Below are 27,239 nucleotides of genomic sequence, written 5' to 3'. Positions count from 1 at the left end.
TGTGATGCTTAGTATCGTTAATTTCATGTATTTTTCTTCATTATTACATTGTATTGACATTGTGCTATAATGTGTATGCAAATGTTTTGAATTGTTGGAAATGAATTAAATGACATAAAAATGAAGTCACCTTTGCCACCGTGGACACGGCAAAGACCCCCTTCTGGTTGCGTAGGACGGCTGAGGCCAGGGATGCACAGCTGAGTCCAATGGCCCACGAAGTGTAACCCTTCAACTTGATGATTTCATACGCACTGAGTGAACAAAAAAAGACACAACCCAACTCAATCTAAACAGAATCATGTTGACAAGATAACAGGCAGAGTTAGATCATCATGGCCCCAACCTCTTCATAACAAATAAAAGAGTAAGCTCCTTAAATCTTTGAAAGAAATCCCATATGAGAAGGAAGATCTCTTCATATAAAAGCCAGTCATTTTGGAGATTATCTTATAAAATATTTCTAAAGACATTACACACCTGGCAGTAGCTTTTATCAGTGAGTGCATGATTACATGTAAGCAGTAGTGGCATATCCATTCATATTGAGTAGCACATAGCAATTTCCGAAGTCTAATGAAATCTAAACTACCGTAACCTGTAAGTATGCCTCAACATGCAAGTTGATCATACATGTACTTTACATGCTGCAATAAACTGAGCAATTGCATACTAACATGTACCACAGTGTGCAGGTAAGAAACATAAAATTTAATAACTGGGATCATTTTTGGACAAATTCAAAATGCAATCGGCCTACACTAAAATCTTTCTGCAAGGTTCCATTGCAATTAAGGGTAAAAACTAGTGCTATTCCCATGCAGGAAATGTTGCATATACTGTCAAACACTTGACAAAAAGAGAAAAGTCAGACAAAAAATATAAATATTAATATAAATATCTTAGCCTGTGAATAAAGCAGCAGCTTGGCAGAGAATCATTTTCTCATGTGCATATGCATCAAATGACAGAAATTGAGTGTACGTACATGTATTCTGAGTTGTCTAAGTAAGTAGACTACTAACTGCATGTAACTGAATTGAATGGGATGAGGTCAATATTAAATTGAAACATGTAATAACATGTTCACCATAGTTGCCTGTATGAAAAACAAAACATTATAAAAGGAAATTCATAATGCTCAGCAAATAATCCAACTGCATTCCCATGACTTAGATGCAATCAGTAAATAAACTCATACGTGTATGAAAGCAATTGAACTTATGAAACATGGATTGGATCTTACTAGGTACACTATAGTATATAGGTACAGCTGTACATGTATTGTAAAAGTGGAAACTTTTATAGTGTTGAAATTTTTGTGCATTTCGCACAACCAAAAACTAGCGAGAAAATAAAAACACAGTAATATTTTTGCATGCCGTATGTTTGCGTAGTTGATGTTTTGATTCAAGGGAATAAAAAATACACGAAACTCATCTTACCCAGCCGAGCACGAACAATTACTCATGCAAAAATATCCACTTTTACAGAATATGAATGTCAGTTTGTGTCTGTGAGTGCATTTGTGTAAGGCTGCACACTAACCCATTTTTTCTACTGGTCCGACCTGTCGTCTATCGGACCAGTACGTACCCAGTTTTTTCACTTTTTACTGGTCCATTCCTGAAAAAGTTACGGGTCTGACAGTGACTTTTACCGGGCAGGGATCATTGAACTAGTGCCAGTGTGCAGCACTGATTTGTGTACTATAAAACATTATATTTTAGCAGCATGAAATTTTTCGCGAGTTGCCTCTAACATTCAGTGCATATGTGACCTGCTACAACAAAAGGATCCTAAAGTCGCTGACGGGTGAGACGAGAAAATTGAGTTTGAAGTCAGATCATCAAAATCTGTCAAAACGTTCGAATTTCTGTTTTTGACATAATTCTGTAGTCTAATGTATCTTCTATCATCCACTGAAATTTCGAAGCTAAATGATCAACGGAAAGGCAAGAAAAAAGCCTTTTTCTGGGCCATGATTTTCCGACTTTCAGCAGAACAGAAACATGTCCAACGATTTGGATTTAGCGCTGCAGCTAGACTCCGCCCCTAGCAACGAGGGAGTGATCTCAATGGTCAGTGCGTAGCATCCAGGTTACTGATTGGTCGCGCGTAGGCCGCTGGCGCTAAGCTTGAATGAGCATCGTGGAGGTTGCTAGGAGTATACCTTCTATTGTCAAACAGTGAAAACTGTCTTGCTTCCCCTTGATCCTGATAGCATCAGAAAGAAAACTTTTTGCGGTTTTCTCGAAACGCTGATTTCCTAAACCACTCGACATGCGCTGATAAAATCATCGATATCTCCGCAACCAAGTACTTTTATGAGTCATATGACATTAAAGGGTGTGCACAGTTCTGGTCGAGGTGAAGATTTAGCTTTTAACGTTTTGTGAGATATTCAAAAACCACTCTATGAGATGTCAAAGAGCATGCAGTTTTAAGGGGTATCAAAAGTTTATTCGATGAAAATCGGTTTTGAAATGGCTGAGATATCCAAAAACAAGGTGAAACAAAGAGATACTAATAAAGTTGGGGCATGTCGCCTTTTATTATTAGCACTTTTTTGGATATCTCAGCCATTTGAAAAACAATTGTCATCAAATAAACGTTGAATCCTTCTTAAAATTACATGCTCTTTCATATTTCATAAGAGGCTTTTCATTATCTCACTTAGGAATGTTCAAAACATGAATCCCTACCTCAACCAGTACTGTACAGTCCCTTTAAAGTGGAAGAGTAAGGGAATAATGGCATGTCATTTTAAGAAAATTGTCCTCCCCCGACTTTCGGATCCTTTTGTTGCAGCGGGGTCACATATAGTGTAGACAAGAACTTTCACATGCATTTTAATTTTCACGAATCTTGGCTCTCGCAAAATTCACGAAATTAAAATGCACGCGAACATTCCTCATTTTACAGTATACTGTAAAGCAAGATATTTTCATGGCATGAAATTCAAACAAATTGGAGCGGACAGCCTTTTTCGCGGCATGTAAATTTCATGAATTGCCAGTGGCATTCAATGCATATAGTGAAGACAAGAACTTTCGCGTGCATTTGAATTTCACAAATCTTGGCTCTCGCAAAATTCATAAAATCAGAATGCATGTAAACATTTCTGGTTTTACAGTACTGTGTGTTTGTGTTGTCGAGTCTGGGTGCATGTGTCTGTACCAGTGTTTATGACCCCGTTTACAGTGCGGGGCTGGGCCAAGCCGTGGCCGAGCCCAACCTCAATTGCGAGGCCGAGCCTCACAATTTTGTCAGTTTACACTGCCGGGCTTGGCTGCGCTTTTGATTCAAACCTTTCAATATGTTGTTGTAGTGGGGCTCTGCTTGTAAACAAATGCAATTTGGTATTGTCTGGTTTTCAGACCCTTTGCCAACTGAATTCCGTGGCGACGAAGTCGCCGTTCGGGCAAAGGCCTTTGCCGAAGGAAAAAATCCTTTGCAGGACAAAACCACCATAAATTATACTAGTTTTCGACGTTGAGGGGGTTAATATCCTGAATAGCGAAATAGTACAGGCAGAGGGTTTGGAAGCCAGACTAAAATTGGCCGCACATTTGGCCCAGTTTGCGTTTACACTGGGAACCACGAGACCACCTCCAGAGCGTGGCCAAATGCGCGGCCAATTTTGGCCTCGCATTTGGCCTTTTGTGCGTTTACACTAAAATGAAGGTGGGCTCGGCCGCGGCTCGGCCACGACCGAGCCTCGCACTGTAAACGGGGTCTATGTTTGGATGTGTGGCCGTGTCTGTGTTTATGTCTCTGTCTGTCTGTTTTCATGTGTACGTGTGTGTGCCAAGGCTTCCGATAAAATCTTGTATACATGATATGCTCATATTTTGGTCAGTTCAAAACCACACAATTAAGCGAGCAATTTCACACAATAAGGATTAGTTTGCAGGTTTGCACCTGTCTTCTTTTCTTATTTCTTTTTTTCATTTACAGAACTTTGAAAGCATCTACGTTAATATTTAGCACACAATTTTTGTAATGCATATCCACTCAATAACTTCACACTACTTATATTGGTAATGTATTTTTTGTTTGCTTTTCTCTTTTTACACATATCTATGCATATTTACAATATTATTTACCACAACCATAAGCTTACAATTGAATTCTTGGTACACTGTATATGTATGCTTTAAAGAAATGCACATAATGGGATCAGTGTGAAACATAGCACTGAAACACAATCCTAGGCCATGCACGCTGAAAGAGTTTTACATCACCGGCAAACAATAAGAGCACTGAAAACACACACACACTTTTGACAGAATGACAAACGATGATGCATACAAAATAAAAAAGAAGAAGTAAAATCAATATTTGAATGAACAACGACTAAAAGAAGTGCCGCACAATATGATGGTAGTATGATATGGGTGAAAAAAAAAAAAAAAAAGGCCAGATGGTATTTTTTGGCAAGAATGAAAAACACAAACCTGTTCTTCACGGATTGAAGAATGCCATCAAGCGATTTTTCGGTATCACTTGAGGTACTAATGACAAACAATTGAAAACAAGACTACATAGCAAAACAATTTTGATGTTTTGAAAGGAAAATGAAGAAAACTTGCATTGTTGGATCATGACTTAGAACAGCATACACATAGAAAAAAAAACAACTATGCTTTTGTATTATGAATGCCTGCTATTGAACAAAAACCATTCTGTTTTTCAACAACCGTACTTCTAATATCATGTTTCAGATTTCCTTTTCTTTTTTCTTTCTTTTTTTGCCTTCACTTTGTTTCATGCATCATTTTGCAGGTCACAGTGTATCTTTCCATTACCCCACCCCCTGGAAAAAAAAATGTCACAATAGGATGTCATACAAATCAATGGTCATCATGTTTATGCACACAAATGACAAGATTTATTACAGCAAATGACAAGGTATATCAAAGCAAATGAAATGTTGGAGATTGCTTGCTGAAACAAATCAACATTTTTGGAGTAAACTGATGGGTACATATAAATGCTATATCCACAGCGACTTGGAAATCTGCAAATGGTAGGCAATTGAAAAACATAGCAGTCTCTATGGGATTCAAAATGGAGGACTTGCTGCCCATGCACGAAATCCCATGAACAGAGCAAAGGAAGAATATGTGACAAGCCACCACGGAAGCCTGAGAATTGAGTATCAATCGCCAGAATAAGAGTGCATGTACCACTGTAACCTTGTATTTGGATTATCTATACATTCTAAATCTTTTCATTAAAACATACAATTTGTCTCACTATGTTAACACGATCTGACAATAAACCCATAAGAATCCTAGCCAAACAAATATGATAGGGTTTTGGAGAGATTGAGATTGAAGTTGAGATTACGTCAAGCCTGTCAGACATTGGGCTTTTATAATTAGCATACACAGCCAGAAGTATGATCACATCATTAACTCGTTCCATACGGGAACCTGGTGGACAGTGTATTAAGTCTATGGGGATTTCAGAATTCAGTAAGGAACGGGTTAAAGTAAAAGGCATTTGTTTAAAATATGTTGAATTTGCTCACAAAAATAGGTTCCATCATTGTTACAATTATAAAAAATAATGCACATCTACTAACATTCAGCTTTTTCAAATGAGATGAACTTTGTTTAAGCACTTCTTTAAGGAAGGGGTGACGAGAAGTTGTGGCAGGGAGTTCTGAAAAGAGCCCTAAAGAGGAGTAATGTTAGATAAAATATGAAAGGGGGGGGGGGAGGCTACCTGTCTGTTGTGAATTACTTCCAAGTGGAACTAACATAGTGTCGGGGTAGAGAGGCCTTAAGTAGTGGAGTAAATAGTTCTAAAAAGAACTTTGTAGAGGAGTGGCAGTGAAAGAGGATAGAACAAAGTTGAGAAGAAAGGGGCATCTTATCTTTGCTCCAAAGTAGTTTTGAGTAAAACTAATAATAGTGGAGTTGGAGAGGAATAGAGTAGACTATAGCTAGAAGACAGGGGTGCCGTCATAAAACTCTTGATCCACAACACTCGTCCTGGAAAGTTTCACTCACCAAATAAACCTTGGATTACTAAAGAAAAAATCTTATTTTTCATATTTTCCACCTCAAATAACCTAGTTTTGCATTTTTGTTTTCCTCAGCTTCTAAGGTCTACAACTTCATCAGGTTAAAAAGGGTGACTGGCCACATATTCTAATATAACAGGTACCAGTATTGCAACTGTGTATATCATGAGTAATGTTATGCATGTATGACAAGGGACACCAACATTTTTCATACAGAGTGGTTGGCAAGATGATTTTTGGCAAACTTTGAAGACTGGTCACAGGAACGGGGTGATGGTACATCAATATAATATGGACAACTTCACACGGAAAACGACATAAGGAAATTTTGCCTTACCTCTCAACAACCTCCTTGTGAACTTTCTGCATGCTTTCCTTGTCTTTGGGTGTGCCAATGTCTGGGTCAAGCTCTTTGAGGTTGACCCCTGCGATAGTTGTACCTGACCAGCAGGCAACTGGCACAAAAAAAAAGGAACAATAAGTAAATAAATCAATAAAAAAATAAAAACAAATACAATGCCTGGTGTGCTGTGCTCTATATTATAATCTTGCATCAAACTCTGTGACACTTTAGTCTGAAAACAAAAATAAACAACAATTGGAATGGAGAGATTCAAACAAATTTACAACAGCGTCAATATATGTGATTTTATGTCTGCTCTCCACTGTGATATTGCCCTTGAACTATTAGCATGTATTATGATTATCCATAATTTTAATAACAAAATCTTGTGCAATTAATCAAAAAATATCAGATCAAACATGACACTGAGTGATGTGCAGAAGGTGGAATATTTCCATATCTTTCTAAAAAGTGCCTGTGGTCAAATTAGAACATTTTTTTTTTTTTTTTTGCAATGGAGATGATAATGAAAGGTGACACTAACCGCTTGAGTCTCCATGTTCGCCAACAATGTATCCATGGACACTTGAGGCCGCTATGCCAAGTTTCTCGCCCAGCAGGAAGCGGAACCTGGCAGTGTCCAGGTTCGTGCCACTCCCTATGACGCGGTTTGCCGGCAGTCCGCTCAGCTTCCATGTCACGTAGGTGAGAATGTCCACGGGGTTGGACACCACTAGCAGGACAGTGTTGGGGCTGTACCTCACCAAGTTGGGTACAATTCCTGAGAAAGCGAGGGGAAAAAAAAACAAATAAATGGTGCTGGACAAAAAAAACAGATACATTTTCTACAGATTTGATATCACGTTTGCACATTATATCTCATCAGTTGTACATCGACAAAGATGTTGTGATCCATGACATTGTAATGGTATACAAAACACTTCTTGTACAATTTGACCCCTGTGCATGTCGTCTTGGCTGTCCGGCTCCTATAAAGGGCCTACATAATATGCATCATCTGACTGTGATTACACATATTCAGGCTGTCATTTATCCTACGGCTTGTACAAAGACTCATTAGTCATAACATCCAAAAGTCAACTTGCCACACAAAAGCACATCATCAAACTTACAGTCGTCACACTGTCAATTTCCCTTCCAAGTTCCTGGATTAGGCTTCTAGCTTCAGAAAGAAACAACAACCTCCAGGAAATTGAAAAGCTGTTTGCTTTTCTCACCAAATCTTAATCAGCAATCATGATGGTACCTGCCATCAATAGATTAGATTTCATGAAGAGCAGAAAGAGCTTCCACATACAGGCTACTTCCTGAAAGGTTCTTGTTAATTGTTTTTGTTTTGTTCTGTTCATAGGACAAAACCCTATCACATTGGTCTCACAACAGAGAAGCCAATAATCAAAGTTTTAGGGAAAAAATTCTCCAAACAGGTTCCTCCTGGTGCAAAGTTTCAAGACTCATGAACGGTTATATCAAATATGATACAAAGTCATCATAGTTTTCACAATAAGGAAGATAGATCTCACATCTGGGTGCTGTCTTCATGGCTAAATCCTTGTACCCCCTATTAACTCAAATCCCAGGATATGGGACTAAAGATCTAGCTCCAATATCAATGCTTTAACCCCTTCTTCTGCTGAGCTCTAAAATCCTAGACTATGGGACAATAGATCCGGCTTGTGTCTTCATGGTTCTAAAATCCCAGGGTGTGGGACTGAAGATCTGGCTCTAATTTTTTTACTACCTTTTCTGCTGTGCACTAAAATCCTATTTGTCACTATTTGTCTACCTTACACTCTCCCCAAATCATTCACTCCTCAACCATCGTCTTTCTAGGCTCTTCTTCTGCCCCTGCAAAGGACTACGTACACACATGGTGTTACAGCAAACCTCTCTCCCTCACTATATTTAGATTGCAGTACTGTCTGTGCCAACTTATGTGGGTTTCTTTGGGTTTTTGCTCAACATGTAAAATACACTTACTTGAGCCATATACAGCGCAATATTAAGCAAACTGGATATGGCGAAAGAAAAATGGAATAAGGAATGAGTTAACAATCGTTATCTTACATTCACTTGTACATCCTATACAAGGCATTGGATAAAGAAACCAGAATGAACTCCAATCTTACATACTAAGTATAGGCCTACAGTGCTTTGTTAATAAATCAGCACATTTGTAGTGGTGTGCCTTTTTTGTCAATAAGCAAATTGCCACAAGACAAATAGTCAAATGAATACTGATAACCTAATTCTCCCATTTCCTTTTCTGATCACACAGCCTTCCTTCAGCAATGTCAAAGTGCAGGACACGGCAAGATATTCCTCCTATAGCTTGTCTAAATGGGGCATTTGGGCAACTGTTGTATGTGTATCACAAGTCCTAAAAGGGCAGTTTAGTTGCCCTTGGCCATGTTGCATAAAAAGCTACAATCAAACATAAGTCATGAAATAAAATACAAAAACTTCTGTTTGATTTTCTGGCTTAACTATTATGCAACAGGGCCCTGGGCTAGCAGGTAAGTGGCATCATGGCACACTGCATTGTTATATTGAAATGGGGTTTACTGGATTGCAAAGAGCTAAATTCAGATGTGAATCTACCAAATGCTTAAGAATTTGGCAAGTCACTGTGAAGTGCACAGTCTCATAAAGGGTTGTACATGGATCCATCCAAACCTTCAAATATTTTGACGTTCCTCTGGACGAGGTTCAGCCTGCTCTCTCCGTCCCTCTGCCTAGCGCCAGCTGTGATGATGCACAACCTGGATCCGGCTGTCACCTTGTAATCTACAGAACGACAAAAACATGAGATGAAATACATGAAAGAATCCAATTCAACAAAACAGGGCTGTATACTATGCCATATATTTTGCAGATTTTTATTTTCACGAATTTCACAAGTATGGTGCTATTTAGCAAATTCTAAAACATGTGAATTTAAATAATATAAACTCTGACCCCCACATGCATGCCGCGTGCACACACACATTTCTCCATCCCCTGCTGTACTCCATGACAGTAAATTTAACCTCTTATAGAATTGTTGGAAAGTCCATGATTCGCGAGAAATGAGACTAGCTAAAATATATGACGTACATAGTAATTATCGTTGATGGTATGTATCCACTTTCACATCCAATTATATTTACAAATCAATTAGTAAGTTTGGTATGATTTCAAGACTGAGATATTTAATCTTTCCATACACGCATAATGAGATTTTTTTAGACGAAGGATGAAACAACATATTTGGAAAATATATTTTTTTCCTTTTTCTGCGACATAGGTAAAACACGTTATATAAAAAAACAATGGAAGGATGCAAAGACCTCTATGGATAGTCAGATAGATTATAGCCGATCTTATTGAAATAAAAGTTGATTTTTTTTTTATTTTTTTTTTGGTGGGTGGGGGGGGGGGGGGGGGGGGGGACTATGCTACCAGACCTGCTTAACCAGCACCGTGATGGGCAGGAAGAAAGTGTGTGATCCAAAGTCTGAGCTAATAATCACCAAGGTACATTTCAAGACACACCACTTACATAATAGGTCCACTGTACTGTAATCTGCTACATGTATGTGCTAAGCAAGCTACTGGTTCATTAACTTCCTGGTGTCCTACAATACACTACCATGGCCCATGCTTTAATATAACGTCTACAGTTACACTTCCCTCAGACACAAAATGATAATGAATATCTTTTAAAGGCAGCATTTATCTTTGGCCTGTCATCAATTTTTACAAGATTTAAATTTAAGATGTAGAGCAGTGGGAAAAAAAAAAAAAAAACATTCTAATCTCTTAGATTTACCTATTTGACTACATTCTGAGATATTACTGTTAATGTTTTTTTTTTCTTTTCTTTTTTTGTATTTCTTTATGAGCTTCTAAGCCTTTTCTGATGTGAAAAGTTCCTTTAACAAACATAGCACCTAGATCTAATACTATTCACTACATGATGTACTTTTACACAGATATAACAGGTCAGTGAATTTGATTCTAAAGAAATGTTGTGTTTTGACTGAGACTTGGAAGACTGTCTGTGCACTTAGGAGCTTACTACTTGTACTTAATGGTATGGTAGTATTTTAAATTTCCAAAATTTCTAATTTCTATTATCTTTCAATTCCCAATATCTTCTCATACCACTGCATGTACATTTAGATGAAATGAAGAAATTGATAATTGCATTCAGGAGTCCTTTAGTTGTTGCTGTTGCTACCTTCATTAAAATACATTACTTCAGAATGGTCAATTTGAATAGCTGATGTGATCACATTTACAAAAATCAATTACAAAGAATGACAATGACCTCTATTCCCACTCCCTCAAACTCAATCTATTCTATACGAATTAGACACCAGGACACAGGAACTGTGTGTACATGTCTGGAAGTCACTACTATGAGTAAACAGTGGTGTTAAGTTTCTAGGACAGAAGTATCAGCGATACCATAAAGCAGCATTCACTTTCATACTGGGAGTACAAGGATGTGATGTAATGAACCAGGAGAGACATATACAACATCTGTTTAGTCTTGTTTTGTTTTCTTTTGTTTGGCTTTGCTTTGTTTGTTTGTGTGTGTGTGTGTTTTACTTTGAGTCATCCATATCCCCTACAGGACTTGGTAAGGCATTAAAATGAATTCCTGTTTCCTAGCCAATCAATTATTTAATTTCTTGTGTGGTTTGCAAGTTGAATGACCTGGTTGTTGTGTGGCTTCACAAACTTTCTTGGATCAGCTCAAGTGAGATTTTTACACTCGTGATATACATAAAGTGCACTCCCGTTATAGCAAGCATGGTTATTTCAACAAAATGAAAATTCAGGACACAAAATTTCATCTGTAGACCTTTAGTTTTCCTGTTCAGTTATAACACAATTTTGCCATAATGAAAGGAAACTGCCACTACTAAGTTGCCTGTATTAAAGTACACATGAGTGATCATGTTGTGATATGCTCTGCACAAGAAACACTTCCTCACTGCAATTAAATGCTTCCAGTACAACAAAAAAACACAAACAAATAAATAAAAGGGTGTAATTTACTGCCTTCCATTATTTCTTAAAAGTGTTTTCTTAAAAGTGATTTTCAATGTCACCAATTGAACAATGACATACACTGTATTTAATATAATAGTGCTATTTCCCACCGAATTTAATTTTCATTCCCGTACAGAAGTTTGGAAGTTCATAGACTTATAGTCAAACACACACACTAAAACATATAATTGAAGCATATTTTAGATAAGTCATTTGTTTGTTTTGTTTATTTTGTTTCGCTTTTGTTTTTTGTTTTTGTTTTGTTTATTTTTTGTTTTGCTTTTGCTTTTGTTTTTGTTTTTTCAAGATTGTACCTCTTACATTGTACACACACACATTCACACCATGTTATAGCTCACCAACACACACACACACATTTCAAGAGGCCACATCTCTGTTACATTTAGCTTGCACATTCAAATATGTCCCTAGTGCAGGATGGCTTTGACATTTACCCCAGCACAAGGACCGTATGGGCAACATGTCTGGCCTGCATACCACATAGACATCTCTACTGAAAGAGCCTGCCTCATTAATGTGTCTGCTTAAACATCTCATGGAAGCAGTCAGTTGGAATAGACTGGGAAGGCTTTGCTCCCACCCAGTTCTTCTGGACCGGGGATGGCAGGCTTACATTCGACCTGATCAAAGATCCAGGGACGAGCTAAATTGGCAGCCACCTGCATTGTGCATTAGAGAGCGATCGGCCGGCCTGCTCATCATGCGCTGAAATGTTGCCTCCCCGGCCTACTTAGCATAATGCCTGCAGGCAACATTCAGTTTCTATGGAGCACATGATATGTTAACACGCTGTACCATCTCACGAGTGGCTACATAAAAATAGACATGCTCAAAATGACAGCAATCTCTTCATTTTGAGATATTGAAGTTTACCCATATGGTCCAGACTTAGCACACCTGTTTCCCCATAAGGGATGGGCTAACAAAGAGGAAAGTTCATATGGTAGGCATGATGTACACCCAACTGTCATATTCTATTGGATGTTATCTATTCAAACCATAATGACACTGCCCCCTGACCTATACTGTATTAGGCACAATACCTGGAGGATTATCTAACTTAGGTCTGCACGTACATGCATGACAGATTAAGGCAGGTCATACTACACCACTACACGGCATAAAATGCTGAACAGTAGTCAATTATGTCCGATTCTCTGCATTAAGCAGAGTCGCAACTCATCCAAAGTCTGAACCACACAGACTACCGGCAAGCGAATCAAATGTCAAAAATTGGCGTACCCGTATCGCCTTTCACGGCGCAGCCTTTGACGAACGCCAGCCCATGTTGCATGTCGTACACCTCGCCCTTTAGCTTGTCTTCCAATACATCTACCAGTGCAATCTCACTGGCAATGTTCTGATTGTGGGAATGAGAATGAAACATGAAAAAGAAGACATGATATATATTCAACGTCATGGATGTTACAATTGCCTGGTAAATACCTTATCTTAATCTTTCAGGTTTACGGCAAATGCTGGAATTCATGGTTTTTTTTTATTCTCATAATTTTGGCTGAATCTGCAAAGTATATGTAGCTATTCTATCATTTCCTCCTAATCTATTGCTGCTGTCACACTAAAATCAGCAGCCATGGTGTAACCACGACAGTTTGCATGATGGATGAATCAGAGCTGTCAATCCCTCTTGACCCAAAAAAAAAAAATCATATCCTCTCCCCTAAAATATCCTTTTTCAAATATCCTTTTTCACAGACAAAAATTCTATTAAGTGTATCACTGACCAATCCAACAGATTTTTATAATAAATTGCAGTAAGAGTTACCAAGGAGATCTACTCGAACCAGACAGATGCAATGGCAGTTCCATGAAGTATCAAATTATAACAAGATATTTTCTTTTGTGGTTATGATGGAGAGTCATTGGTATAAAGCCAATTCAAGACCCTTTGGTTACATATGACTTTGAGGTTACAGGGCTACAAACTGGAAATTTTTGCCACTGGCCATTTAAGCCCTTAAATGTACATGCGGTCATAGCTTTACGAAAATATACAGGATATTTTTTTGGTCAATCCAGCCATTACCTCATTCAGTCCTCCATTCAGTTGTTTGCTTGTTTGTTCATTCATTCATTTGAATTCATTCATTCATTCATTCATTCATTCATTCATTCGAGTCAGAAAGTCATTTAGTGCTCATTTGAGCAAACATATTATCTCTCCCCATCCTCTTACCACCAACCATCAAGACATCGTATCATAATAAATTAATATCATACCTGTGTCATGATGCTGTATGCACACGCCATTCCAACCTGACCCACCCCCACCACCGTCACTTTGGTGGGGGAACTTTCATCAAGCTGGTCGGCCACCATGTCCATCAGTTTACTCGCGATGGTGGACATCTTTGGGTAGGGCTTGACGCTTTTATGAAGATCTAGACAGAGAAAGCATGGTCATAAAGTTTGTGTTTGTTGATTTGTTTACAACAATAAGACATTCACTTAAAAAAAGACTCAATCATCTTTTGAGCATTGTCTTAAAGCTCATTCATAGAAGTGTTGCTATGGTACAGGAAAACTGAAAACAGACTTTATTCCCAGGAGAGTGAAATAGTTTTGATGTTGCCATGTGGGCAATCAGCAAATTATCAACCAGCCCTTTGACTTGAAACAAGAGGAATCAAAGTCAGTGAAGAAACGTGAAAGATACATTTTGAAACATTTCAATGGTCAACAGAATGTGCAACACTGGCATCTTCTATGACACATTGTACATTGCATGTCACAGCATGGCATGTTTGTACAATTTTAGCTCATGAAATGTAAAAGCATGGTTTCCATATGCCCCATTCTCTAAACTGCTCTAAATAAATAAAATGCTCTAAATATATGCCTGTGCTCTAAAATGGACACATGCATAAGAAAAGTGTGCAATAACACAGTGATGACACAACTTCAGTTGGGTAACCACAAAAATGTGAAATACTAGCCGAAAAGGTACATCAACAGCATTGCAAATCGAAAACATGCGATAGTGGCTGCTATGTAATGTTACATAATAAACCAAATATATTATCAACAAATCGGACCACACAGCATTATCCATCGATTTTCTGCGCGAGAGTGAAATGCATGCAGCTTGTTGAGGACCACAGTACTACTGCTAAGGCACAATGGATCATCACGAAATGTTCTACCTTCCCACCGCTGAATGGGAAGAGCACTTCAGGAAATGGAGTTGAGTACTCTGATCTAAATCATGTTACAGTTACACTTTTTGATGTCAAAATGCTGTACTCCAGTTGAAACAAGTCAATATCTAGGTTGCAAAATGCTTCAGCCAGACAATTTTCTTGGTAGATAACTTTGCTATATATTTCAAGCTAATTTCTAATGGTGCAAGAAATATTTTGAGCCCTTCTGAGAACCATGTTCTAACTTTAAGCCTATCAGCTGGAACAGCTAATATGGTGTGCAACAAATAGCCCAACTTATGGATATAGCTACAAGTAATACAGTACATGTACAGTATATCCAAGAACAATAAACAGATACAATGTGTACACACGAATGCAGCTGTATGTCTCTCCAAACGGGTGGAGATTTTATAGAGTGAGGAAAAAGAGGTAACGTTACAACGGCATGGGTTGCATACACCTCGACTGTGACATACATGTAACCACAATGATTGATTAGCGTCAGGTCACATGGGCAACCCAGCAGTCATAGATCGGCGAATAGATAACTCTGCCCTTAACATCATGCTCATTAGGATTCATACATCACATGTATGTGCCCTTTCAACTACAAATGTCGAGAACACTACACTGAGTACATTGCTTAGTAAGTACTGTACATTGTATGTGCTCCAAGATTATTGAGGCACACAAACACAGAGACTCCAACTGTCCCGTTTTCGACGGGAGATCTCCCGCCGAAAGCCCATTTTTGCAAAATCTCCCGTTCTCCCGTTTGAGATTTGATTTCTCCCGCCCTGGCTCTGTGTCTCCCGGTGGAAAGGATTTCTTACTTATTGCTATCGTATGTTGAAAAAATAAGCCTTAGATAGCACCAGAGAACATCTAGAACCCTAGGAACTTCGCGTTTCGCACACATCAACTTGGAGCCTCCCGTTTGCTAGGGGCTTCGGGCGGGAGAATCTCCAGTTCAGGAGGTGCTTGGGGTTGGAGTCTCTGCAAACAGCTTGTGTGGTATGTACACTGCACAATATGCGCAAACATTATCACAGGTATGGTGCTCCTTGCACTACACAGCACTCACTAAAAGGCAATGGCTTACAGTGCTTCTCATCAAATCTTAAACTTTACATAAACACTCTTCTAAAAGCGCAATTCTTCCTTTTTTATGTTCGTGGTAGAGGTTGATTTACGTAATAACACAATAATAGGCACGTTATGTAAAATCCTCCTACATGTATCCCCCCCCCCCCCCATGCAATTTCATTTTGTTTTCTGATAAAATGTGAAGTTTTCAATACTTGTTCACAAGTGGCAAAGAAAATCACCTAGATGAAAAGTGAATTCAGATATCTGCCCACATTTTACAGTTAAGTTTCAACAATGAGCAAAAATGTTACATACACAAAATGAAAACAAAACAGTGTAGCATCTGTACAGGACTGTCTAATCACAATGTTGATACCAAATGCACGACACAACAACAAACAAAAACATATCGATGGATAAATGATTTTTTTTTTAATGTCATTAAATGTTACACTAATCTCTCTTCAGAGGAAGTACTTTCACTTCAAATCATTGTCTTTCCCCATTTGTTTCAAGTTGATCATCATACATTTTATCAACAAATATACAAATCCAGGTAGGTATATATGCGCAAAGGACAGCAAATCAGAATCAAACACAAAAAGGATCTAATTCATATTGATATAAAAACAAAAAGTATTAAATATTTTGTGTCTGATGTCAAGACTAGTTTTGACAGACTTATTATCACTACTAAATTACAGGATAAACTGCTATTTCCACCAGAAAACATAAATACTGTTACATAGATGTGGATCTGGCACAGCATCAATATGCTATACATAGTTGTTTTTGTTTTTTTTTAATACACTACACCAGCTGGGCCCCGTTGCAAGAAAGTTGCAATCAATTGCAAATAACTGCTAATTTTGAAACAACCATTCTGATTGGCTCAGGGTCTGCCCTATTAAGAAGACATGCATGCAACAATGATTTTGATTGGCCAGTGACAATCAGTTGCAAGTTGCGTTTAAACGCAAAGTTTCTAGCAACGGGGCCCAGGCAGTGTACACTGTTGTCATCACTACTTTAGAGGCTCACAAAGCACAAAGTGAAGAGTGAGTTGTTTTCAGTGTCAACTTATATTAATGTATGAGTAGTAAAGTAGATTGATCTATGTTGATACATTAGCTTCCTGAAAACTGATTTGGATCAAATTTACACGAATGATAGAAAAAAAAAATAGAGCCAGAAGGTAGGCCCTATATTCTGTGATTTTGGTGTATTTTGGGTTTGCAATTTTGAGATATTGACATCCAGGGATTCAAAAGCCTATTAGTGCCAGACTTCCTTGTGTCCCTGCAACTAATGCCCCACCATCCCCACCACTTGCAATTTCATAAAATCAAATGTGCTTGTGTGTGAGCATCCATGTGTAACAAGGGCAGGGCAGTGTAGAGTGTATGCATAACACTGGTATGGCAAACTTAGTGAAGGGGGAGGAGTCATATGGAAGTCTTCCCATATTTTAGAGCAAGATAAAATTTATCAATAGCTGAATATTAAGACGAGACTAGACCTTAGCATCTACTAGACTACCAAGAGAAGTAATCCAAGTACTGTAAAGCCACTATCATCATCACATCCACAGACAGTCCATCATGCTGATTGTCCTCACACTCACACACTCAGTAAGATTTACAGGGAACCTGGTCCTGTCATCCTATTACTATTAGTGTCAGCATGCAGCAATGTGTTGAAGTAAGAGAAGAAAAAAAAATCATACAGAGTTCCAGTTTATGAAGTTTTAAGTGAGGTATAGTAAGTTACGTACATGGACACTGGCTTACTTAGTCGCTATTTATCTGTGACCTACTATTTTAGGTCAGTAAAATTTCAAATACCTCACAGTTGATATCTACAACTTAACACAAGTAAAATACCCTGTTTGCGGCAAGGGCCATTTCATTCATTGATGAAAAGGCCCAGTCGTGTGTCACTTCCAATAACACTTGCGAGTAACTCCTGCATGTTGTGTTCTAAAGTGGGACTAAGCACACATGATGTTCATTAGCTGTTTTATTGATGAATGAAAGTGCCCCTGCCAGAAATAGGCACCCTGCCGCATATTGGGTACCGGTATTTGACTCTATAAGCAGGGCTCGACACTAACGGTGGCCCGGGGCCACCAAAAATGAAAGTCGGGCCACCAAATTTTTAAAAAGGGCAAATTTGATGGCCCGCCTCGGGCCACCCAAAATTTGTAACATAAAATTTGTAACTTTTTGCGCCGTAAATTAGCAGTTAAATTTGTTTAAAGGATGGATAAAAAGGACTAAATGAGTGCCTGAGAGCGAGTGTTGCGACTTTGTTGAGGTTTATTTATGAGAAGATACAATGTATGTCCAACTTCCAGTTCTTACTATGATAAAACTTAAATATTTGACTCATTAAAAAAAACAGGACTTTTAATGTTTTTAATTGTTTTTTTTTTCAGGCCACCAAATTTTTCTCTTGGGCCACCAAAACTTTGAAATTGAGGATTTTGGTGGCCCCATCGGGCCACCAAACAAAAAAGTTAGTGTGGAGCCCTGCTATAAGGCATTGCATCAATTTGGTTAATAGATCTACAAAATGTGCAACTAGACTCCTAGAGTAAACAACCTGTTTGCGGCAGGCTTTGTACAGGGTAAAAAGACCATTTGTAGCAGAAGCCCTTCATTGAAAAAAGGACCCAACCATAACTAGGTCTAGGCCTATGTCTATGAGGTGTCACTTCCCATAATGCACAAGCCACAACACTTGCGAGTAACTCCTGCTTGGGTTCTGCAGTGGGACTAAGCACACATGATGTTCATTAATATACTCCTTTAATTTAGCTGTTTTATAGATGAATGAAACTCCCTCTGCCACAAATAGGCACCCTGCCGCAAACAAGAGTTTACACACAGCCCGGCCCTGGCCTGTAACTGTACAGAAGCTTCCGCACGGCTCTGGCTGGGCCGGGCTAACCCCGGTCGCAGTTTCTAATGCCATGGTTGAGCTACAAAATGTGTCCTGTGTTTGATCTAGACACCTTTCTAGAGTCTACTTGAACTTTATGTGATACATTTACAAGTGTCTTGAGCCGGGCCGAGTCCCCAAGAATATTCAGCGGAGCTAGCCGAACTCTACATGTCAAATGAAATGCAAGCTGTAGACTGTATAAACAGATTTGCTTTGAAGTGACCTCGTCCCTTGGATCGTGTGGCAAACAAAGCTCGCGCGACCGACAGGAGTGCAGGGCTGGGGGCACCCACACCCAGACGACCGGCCACGGAGCAGTTTCGGTGCACACGACCAACGTTGTTGCGGCTCTGAAAACGAACGGCAGCAGTGATTGGAAAGAGTAAAATGAACTTATGGTAATCGTTGATGCTACACTGTGACATTCAAGTGATTACTTACTCGAATAAAGTGATTCTCCCCCTGCAAGAATGGAGCACAGCGTTTCCCTAGCTACTCAATTTGCCGAGCTGAATCCATAATGACAGCTACATATCATTAGGAGTTTCTCGGCACTTCGTGGTCCACTGGCCTTTACCTATATCATCTCACATGTCGGTCATGCACGTATACCACACATGCACGTTGAGCCCCTGCATGCATGCTCGCGTTTTGTTTATACAGAATTTTAATGATACCCTTTTTACCTGTAGATGAACCATACATTACCTAGATGGTGAACGAACGGGGAAGACGTAGAATTGTTTGTGCACCAGTCAGGTAATACGTGCAGCTGGTCACGAGCTTCACACGCTTCCACGAACCGTTACAAACATTGGAAATTACTTGCATGATTTGATACTATCTCAGGAAGTTTTCTCCAGTAATGACGCATGAAGAGTAAATTATTTCAATTACTGCTGAGAATAAAAACCATCCAACCATTTTCTATTTAAATGCTAGGGTAGAATCATAGTCGAAATCGTAGAGCACAACTAATACCTGCAATTCTTCAAGATAAACGAGAGAATGCATACTAGCATTATATTAATTGCTATAAAAATATACATCCATCAAAGTATACTAAGTAATTGAATTGTTACGCACAATGTATATATCTAAAAGCAACAATGAAAGTCGGACCCCATGGCAATGAGTATTTACGCCATCGAATAATTCATTCGGAAAGCAATCGGCTTATTACATGACTTTGTGAATTTGTGATTGATTGTATTGATGCTTTATCAATTTGATTATGAAGTATAGGCCTACAAGTACTAAGTTCATTTCTCTGTCTGTAAAACGCGCATTGACACAAGTATACATCCTCTCATTTGCCAACAAACATAATTCATATGTGTCATGTCTACCCATATGATCCAACCTTTTCCTCTTATCATAAGCTGCATCGCCTTGTAATATTTTCAATGAAATCATCAACTTCACCTGGACCTGTCGATATTCGCCGTCACGGTATACGTATCAAATCAAAGAGTGAATTCAATGTACGCCCACACATTCAATTTAATTCAATTTAATTCAAATGATTATACCTAATCCGATAAACTCAACTGGTATTACTGTACAAAGTAACTTTAAAAAAAATCGTAGTTGTGTGTGTGTGTGTGTGTGTGTGTGTGTGTGTGTGTGTGTGTGTGTGTCAGTGTGTGTGTGTGTGTATGTATGTGTGTGTGTGATCACTTCATTGGTATTTCACACTGATCTTTACAAGAGATGTAATCAAGCCATATCATCCTGGTCGTAATCTGCGCTCAAAATCAAAAAATGTTCTCTCTGAAATAAGTGTCAAATCTAAGACATTTGGTAATAGGGCTCTTGGAAAAATGGCACCATCATTATGGAATGATCTCCCTCACAGTATTAGATGCGTTACAGATTTTGATAAATTCAAATCTGTGTTGAAAACTTAAGTTGTTGATAATTTTTGATTACATGTTTGAATAGAGAAATATACGTGATAGATTTTGTTTTCATTAATTGTGTACACGCATAGAGAATATCTTATGGTATTATGCGCTCTAAGAACTGAATATTATTATTATTATTATTATTATTATTATTATTATTATTATTATTATTATTATCATCATCATCATCATCATTATTATTACTATTATCATCATCATCATCATCATCATCATCATCATTATTATTATTATTATTAATGAAGCGGGTTCTTTTACGTGCATATATAAAAAGTGCATAGCTCTTTTATCCCAAATGCGGACAAACGGTTTTGAGTCTCCGCTGAAAGACTTAGCAATAGCTGGGAGAGTCCAAACCATATGTACATTACCCGTCTTTCTGCAATATGTACGATCAGAAATGCAACATCAATCAAAATATCGTTTGTTATCTTTCTAAAACAATAGAGGGATGTTAATGAGTAGGCGATGCCACTACAGCACTGTGCATGATATTGATTGCATGGTTGGTTGTGATATTGAGTTTTTAGTTTTCTGTTTGTAAAATGCGCGTCGATACCTCACTTTCCAAACATACCTATACTTGTAACAGGTTATCAGTTATATACCCACATACTGTACTTATCATCAATCAATGCCTTTTGTCATTCTAATAGTCTATGGTATTACCTCCGGTAAACATTTTTTTTTTTCCAATGAACTATATACTGTATTATCCTCAACTTTATCTGATCTGAGCAGTCATGCTGATAATACACAACACACATACACACCGCCTTTTTCATTGGTATTTATTTATCTTTTTCAAAATAACACCTCAGCCAGTAATCACAACTGCAAAGTTACAAGCTGAGTAGTAAATTTGGATATCATTTTTCTTCGTAATAGGCCTATACATTTTCGCAAAACACACTACTAGTGTATAATAATTATACCAGTCTTCTTCTCCCGAATAACCTGCCTCCTTCAATTCTGGCCACAGGGCGGGCGGAATCGGGGTAGTTTGCAGGCACAAACCCTTCTTGGTCGTAAAGGAGTCTGCGCCAAGACTACTATGCACCGCTTCAGCACTGTCCCATAGGCCCTGACGTGTGTTGTAGCTGGGAGAGGCTGCAGTGCAGTGTTGCGTGTATTAGTCTTGGCACATGCAGACTCCTAATACGACCAACAAGGGTTTGTGCCTGCAAACTAGAATCGGGGCGGGGTGCTGCGGGGCCCCCACTTTTTTGAACCATACAAAGGAATACATAAGGTGCCACCACTTTGGGCCCCCACTGTTATATCCCGAAAGTGCGTACGTAAAGTGGCACTTGTTGCGCTGGAGACCTTTTTTTTTTCCATCAACAATATACCGCTTAATCACACAAAATGCAATGCAGGGCACAACATAACACAAAAGCCTATGCTAGTAAACTAAAATCTCACCATGGGAATTAAAACAGTGTTGTACACGTGTATTATAAGGTTACCTAATCGTAATGGTACAGACTGTGAGCAACCACGTGCAAGCCTTTCATTTTTCGTTAACATGCCCAGTGGGCGTATCTTTTTAATGATTATATCTATCTATCATTTTTTTTTCTCCTAATGATAGGTGCTAATGACCAGTACTAATCACATAGCGACTGCTCAGATATATAAGCCATATGTATCACTGGCTGCTCAAACACGTGTCTTTTTTAAATTGTTCTTTCAGTATACGCCATTGTTGCTATAGGCCCTGTATAACATATTTATGAAAACTGTCTTTGATAATGCTGAGACATTTTCTATTCACGATCCACTTTATGTCATATTTATTTTTGCATCTTACTTGTTTTTATTTTTTTATTTGCCAAGTATATCGTATTATGTATACAACATGTCAAGTGAAGTATGAAAATAAACATGCTCAATGCTGTGTCTCGAGTGTATTAAAAAGACCGATGCAGTTTCAGTAAGTCGATTACTACAGTATTGTCATACTTGATGCACATATTATTGTGGCACAACGGTAAATCAGGATGCAATCTCTGGACCGGATCTGGACGCAGATGATCGAAAATTGAATGAATTTATGTACTACATAGGTTCTTGTTGGCACCAGCAGCCGACATCCTTCCCTGCCAGACTTAGTGTCATGATTCTGAAGAGAATTGTAATTTGTTTTCAACTTTAATACTGGAAAGATAACGGTGCAGGATACTACGTATGCACATTATTACCAGTATAATGGTTGAGGACATTTCAACCTAAAGGGTGTGTACAGTTCTGGTCGAGGTGTAGATTTAGCTCTTAACATTTTGCGAGATATTCAGAAATCACTCTATGAGATGTAAGGGGGAATGCAGTTCTAAGGGGTATCAAAAGTTTATTCGATGACAATCGGTTTTGAAATGGCTGAGATATCCAAAAACAAGGTGAAACATAAATGACTCTTACTCCTATTTTGAGAGACCTGATCTGGTTAGTGATGATGGTATGTGTGAGTCTGTTTTTATTGAGATTTGTCAATCAGAAGGAAAAAATATTGTGATAGGCACTATGTATAAGCCCCCAGGTATAAATACGCATAACTTTAATGCTACTTTTGATTCAAAGATCTCACCGCTACTGAAAGAAAGCAAATTAGTTTATATTATGGGTGATTTTAATATTGATTTATTAAAATATAGCACGGATATGATGTAACTGAAATTGCTCTTGTAACCCCTGTGTTTAAAAATGGTGACAAATGTGAATTGTCAAATTACAGACCAATTTCAGTGCTTCCTTGTTTTTCGAAAATTTTGGAAAGGATTGTCTACAACCGTGCTGTTAAGTTTCTTGATCAAAATAATATTGTGGGTAGTTATCAGTACGGCTTTCGCAGCAACTATTCAACTTCCATGGCCCTAACTGACATTGCGAATAAGATTGTTGATACGTTTGAGGAAAATTCCTTTCTTATTGGTGTTTTTGTTGACTTGTCAAAGGCCTTTGACACAATTAATCATAATATTATGTTAGCTAAACTTAAGCACTATGGTTTTAGAGGTGTAGCATACAATTGGTTTAAAAGCTACCTCTCCAATCGATTACCAATGTACAAAATATAACAGTTGTATATCAGACTTAAAGAAAATATTATGTGGAGTTCCACAAGGGTCTTTATTAGGACCACTGTTGTTTATATTATACATAAATGACATTGGAAATGTTTCTAATTCCGATACCTCATCGTACATATTATATGCTGATGACACTAATATACACTGCAAAAAATGCGGTGTTAAAAGTGTAACACCAACCGGGTGTCAAACTGTGGGTGTTAAATTTGGTGTTAAATTGACACAATTTGACACCCTTCGGTGTTAATTTAACACCAACATTCTCTCATTCATTGGGTGTTAGATTCTCGGTGTTAAAATGACACCCAAGTGGTGTTATAGTTTTGTCATGAAAAGGGGGTTTTCACTAATAACACCGTATCGGTGTTAGTTGTCCACCAGAGAAAGTCACGTGTTCGCAGTCCGATGATCTCATTGGTTACACATGCCAATGCCTGAAATTTGTTGCTGTGGCGCGGAGTCGTCAACGTCTGTCATCGCGATAGTCAGGTTTTCGATGTCGTCTGGGGCTAAAAATGACATTGAATCTATGATGGTGACTTTGCTAAGTCTGTCAGCGGGGATAAGTATCTTTTAAGGTAATTATTTCCTGTACCAGTTATTTTCTATCATAAACGATGTGCATGATTTTCACGGATTTCATCGCATATTATAGACAACTTTGTCTTTGCACGCACATAATACTATAGTATACATAGCGCAGCATACTAAGTACATGTAGCCTATAGTGTTTGCCATACATAATAGGCCATAACACCAACGCGCTGTATCACAGCGGTGCATTGAGTCCGAATTTCGCTGAGGGTTCCTTTGTCCAATAATTGCATTTTAAAAATATCATCAAATTTTAAATATAAAAGGTTGGCATTTTGTATTGTTATTGATGTAGTTTTCTTACCTCAGAGGCTCTGGTGCGGATCTTTGTTAGCGCGCAAATCATTACCCGCTACTGACGTGCACGAAGACGAAGTTCGAACAATGTTTGTGTGTACATGTTCGTAGGTTTGTACATGTTCGTAGGTATACTGGTAGGCCCCTAGGCCTACTATATTTTTTGTAGGGCCTACTGTAACTGTTCTAGGTCCAAACTGTTAGGTTTAAATTAGTACTAGGTACTAGTAGCAAATATCGCTCTAAAAAGAGCGTAAATACCCGATTAAAGGGGCTGGGTGGGGGGTTCTCCCGACCCGATTTTTGTTTATCACAACAGGTTACGTGATGTTTTCAGTAGCTACACGTAGGAACGTAGGGGCCTATAGGACGCTAGTGTTTGCGCGTGGATCTTACGTTAGAATCTACTAACTAGTTTCTAATATGAGTACTACTATTTATGAGTTTGCTAACCGCTTACAAATTTACATTATATAAGAATATGCTTTTATAAAGTTGATGACGTCACATGCTGCATGTAAAACCGGTATTTCCACCGAGTCCATGTTAAGACTCTAGACTCTATACTAGATCTAATAGTAAGGTGCGAGTTCAAGGGTAGCGAGAAACAGAATCACAGCCCATATTAATAACTGGCAGTTGTTCTCTGTCTGAGAACTGATCCTAAATTTCACAAATGAGTCAAAATGGAAAACATGTATCATCGCTTTTTTCATGATTCAGGTGAGGGAATGTACGTCTACTTTGATGGTAGTATTTGTTGAAATAATCTCTTGAAAAAAAAAATCCCTTGTGGAATATGCCTCTTCCCCATACTTATGTTATTGCCACACTTAATGATATTGGCAATAGTGCACTTGAGAATCTTGAAAATGACAGAATTGCAAAAAGACCTTTTATTATCTATCTAAAAAACCTTGAAAATGAGAGTAGATCAATTGCAAAATGGCATTTGATTTTTTCCATTTCTCCTCAAATAATATTTGCATAAATGTACACTGCATAAAGATGATGAATACCTGGAAGCAGGATATTATTGCCCCCCCCCCCCCCCTGGTGGCTAATTAAAACGAACTTGAAATTATGAGCATATCTCAAGTAGGTATATATAATATAGAATCACCGACTGAATTAATCTGAAGCCACCTGAACAAAACCCTTTGTTTTCTGCAGCTCTGATCAAATCTTTCATGCACACAAGATAAATCTGTTTCATGCACTTGTACATGTATACAGTAAATACACTAGTGCAGTTATGTGGATGTTCAGTACTTTGAATCCTAAGCCAGTGCATCACACCTTGCGCACCAGTTTGACAGTTTGCGATCTTGTAGCCGCTTGATAATTATGTATGTTCATGGTCCTTACACTTGCAGGTTGAACAGTACTTCTCACTCCTTCTCCCAGGCAACAATGCCAAGCTTTTTTGAGCAGTGGCCAGTTTTTGGTGGAAGGTCTTGTCAAGCTAGCAAGAGGAAAGCCTTCAGAAACCACAGTCAAGCTGTTAAGTTTGCTGGGAGAACACATGCGGAAAACTGATGTGGATTCATGAGACTTGGAGCAATCATCAAATAGTGTACCACCAGACCTGGTAGCAGTCAGGGTATGCACAATACTATAGGTTTTGAAAGCCCCTTTTTTATGTTCTAGATGTCTATCCATCCAATATCGTTTCTTGTGTATCATGCCGCAAGTTGAAAACAATCATCTGTGAATGAAACTTGATAAGGCTATGTAAATCCAGGGGACGTTCCACAAAACTTGTCATTGGTGACAACTGTTATAAGTAGCTGAAATCTTTGCATCTGACAATACATTTTATCAAATGTTTCCCTGGAGTCGATGAGGGTCATGAGGTCAATAATCAAGGGTCAGGAGCCCTTCATTATGAAAAAAAATGCAGGAAATATCTTGTGACTTTGATTTTTCAAAGGCAGATGAATGGATTTCACCAAACTCAATTGTAATATAAAAGTTCACAGTCACAAATCAATATGTAATGTAATTTTGTTATTTTGGAGATGCTGATGAAATAAAGAAGAGTTTTTTTTTTCTTGTTTTTTTTTAAAGAAGTCACACAACAACCCATGGGTTCATACTACATGAAGGATCATATGTTTTACTTAATGCTCCCTGATTATGCAGTGCAATTCACTGATAATTTCTGTTGATACCTGGATACTTTGTTAATGAGTCGTAGAATATATTGTATATCACATGCATTTCTTACAACACAGCATAGAATGTAAGTAACCTGCAAATCCTTCTTGTACTCTATCTGCTTCCACCTGTGAACCAGGGCGCAAGGATTGTGCAAGATTGCTGTGGCTTTGGCTATAGACTACCTTATCCGATTTCAAAAGGTAAGTCTACATGACTATAAGGTTTGTTCAAATATGATGTGACAAACCCCCTGACATTTTTAGTGTTCAGATATGGTGCGCCGAACCACGCCACTTTCATTATGTTAATGAATGCACATGACTAGAAAAAAAAATAAGATAAAGATAAACTCATGACATTGTATCTTCACTTACTTTTGAGCTTGATTGCACCATAACTTCTTGCCACTGTGTGGCAAAATATATTCCTCTTGCCTCAGTGTTTTTGTTTTGTTTTGTTGCATTTTGATCTGTTTATTTGTTTGTTTTTTACCATCTCATATCGCAT

General features: G+C 38.2%; 1 protein-coding gene across 4 annotated transcripts in view; it reads right to left on the bottom strand.

Annotated features, from left to right (window-relative positions):
* LOC139743885 (L-lactate dehydrogenase-like) overlaps window positions 1–19,244 on the bottom strand; it is a 28,301-nt gene extending 9,057 nt beyond the window's left edge. For 2 of the 4 annotated variants that reach the window (XM_071654351.1, XM_071654349.1), the window contains exons 1-8: window positions 19,106–19,244; window positions 13,707–13,867; window positions 12,708–12,825; window positions 9,078–9,188; window positions 6,925–7,161; window positions 6,375–6,492; window positions 4,461–4,517; window positions 131–254 (exon numbers count right to left, since the gene is read on the bottom strand). In XM_071654351.1, coding sequence (XP_071510452.1) covers window positions 131–254; window positions 4,461–4,517; window positions 6,375–6,492; window positions 6,925–7,161; window positions 9,078–9,188; window positions 12,708–12,825; window positions 13,707–13,835 — 894 coding nt within the window. In that variant the 5' untranslated portion in view covers window positions 13,836–13,867; window positions 19,106–19,244. The remainder of the gene's footprint in view (window positions 1–130; window positions 255–4,460; window positions 4,518–6,374; window positions 6,493–6,924; window positions 7,162–9,077; window positions 9,189–12,707; window positions 12,826–13,706; window positions 13,868–19,105) is intronic. The other 2 variants (XM_071654352.1, XM_071654350.1) reach the window with 1 other exon arrangement.
* Between the last annotated feature and the right edge of the window lie 7,995 nt (window positions 19,245–27,239).

Source organism: Diadema antillarum, unplaced genomic scaffold (genome assembly GCF_040938485.1).
Source record: "Diadema antillarum isolate AM-2024a unplaced genomic scaffold, OU_Dant_1.0 seq00001118_RagTag, whole genome shotgun sequence".
Taxonomy (NCBI): domain Eukaryota; kingdom Metazoa; phylum Echinodermata; class Echinoidea; order Diadematoida; family Diadematidae; genus Diadema; species Diadema antillarum.
The sequence above is the reverse complement of the archived record's forward strand: the minus strand, read 5'-3'. Positions and strand labels throughout refer to the sequence as shown.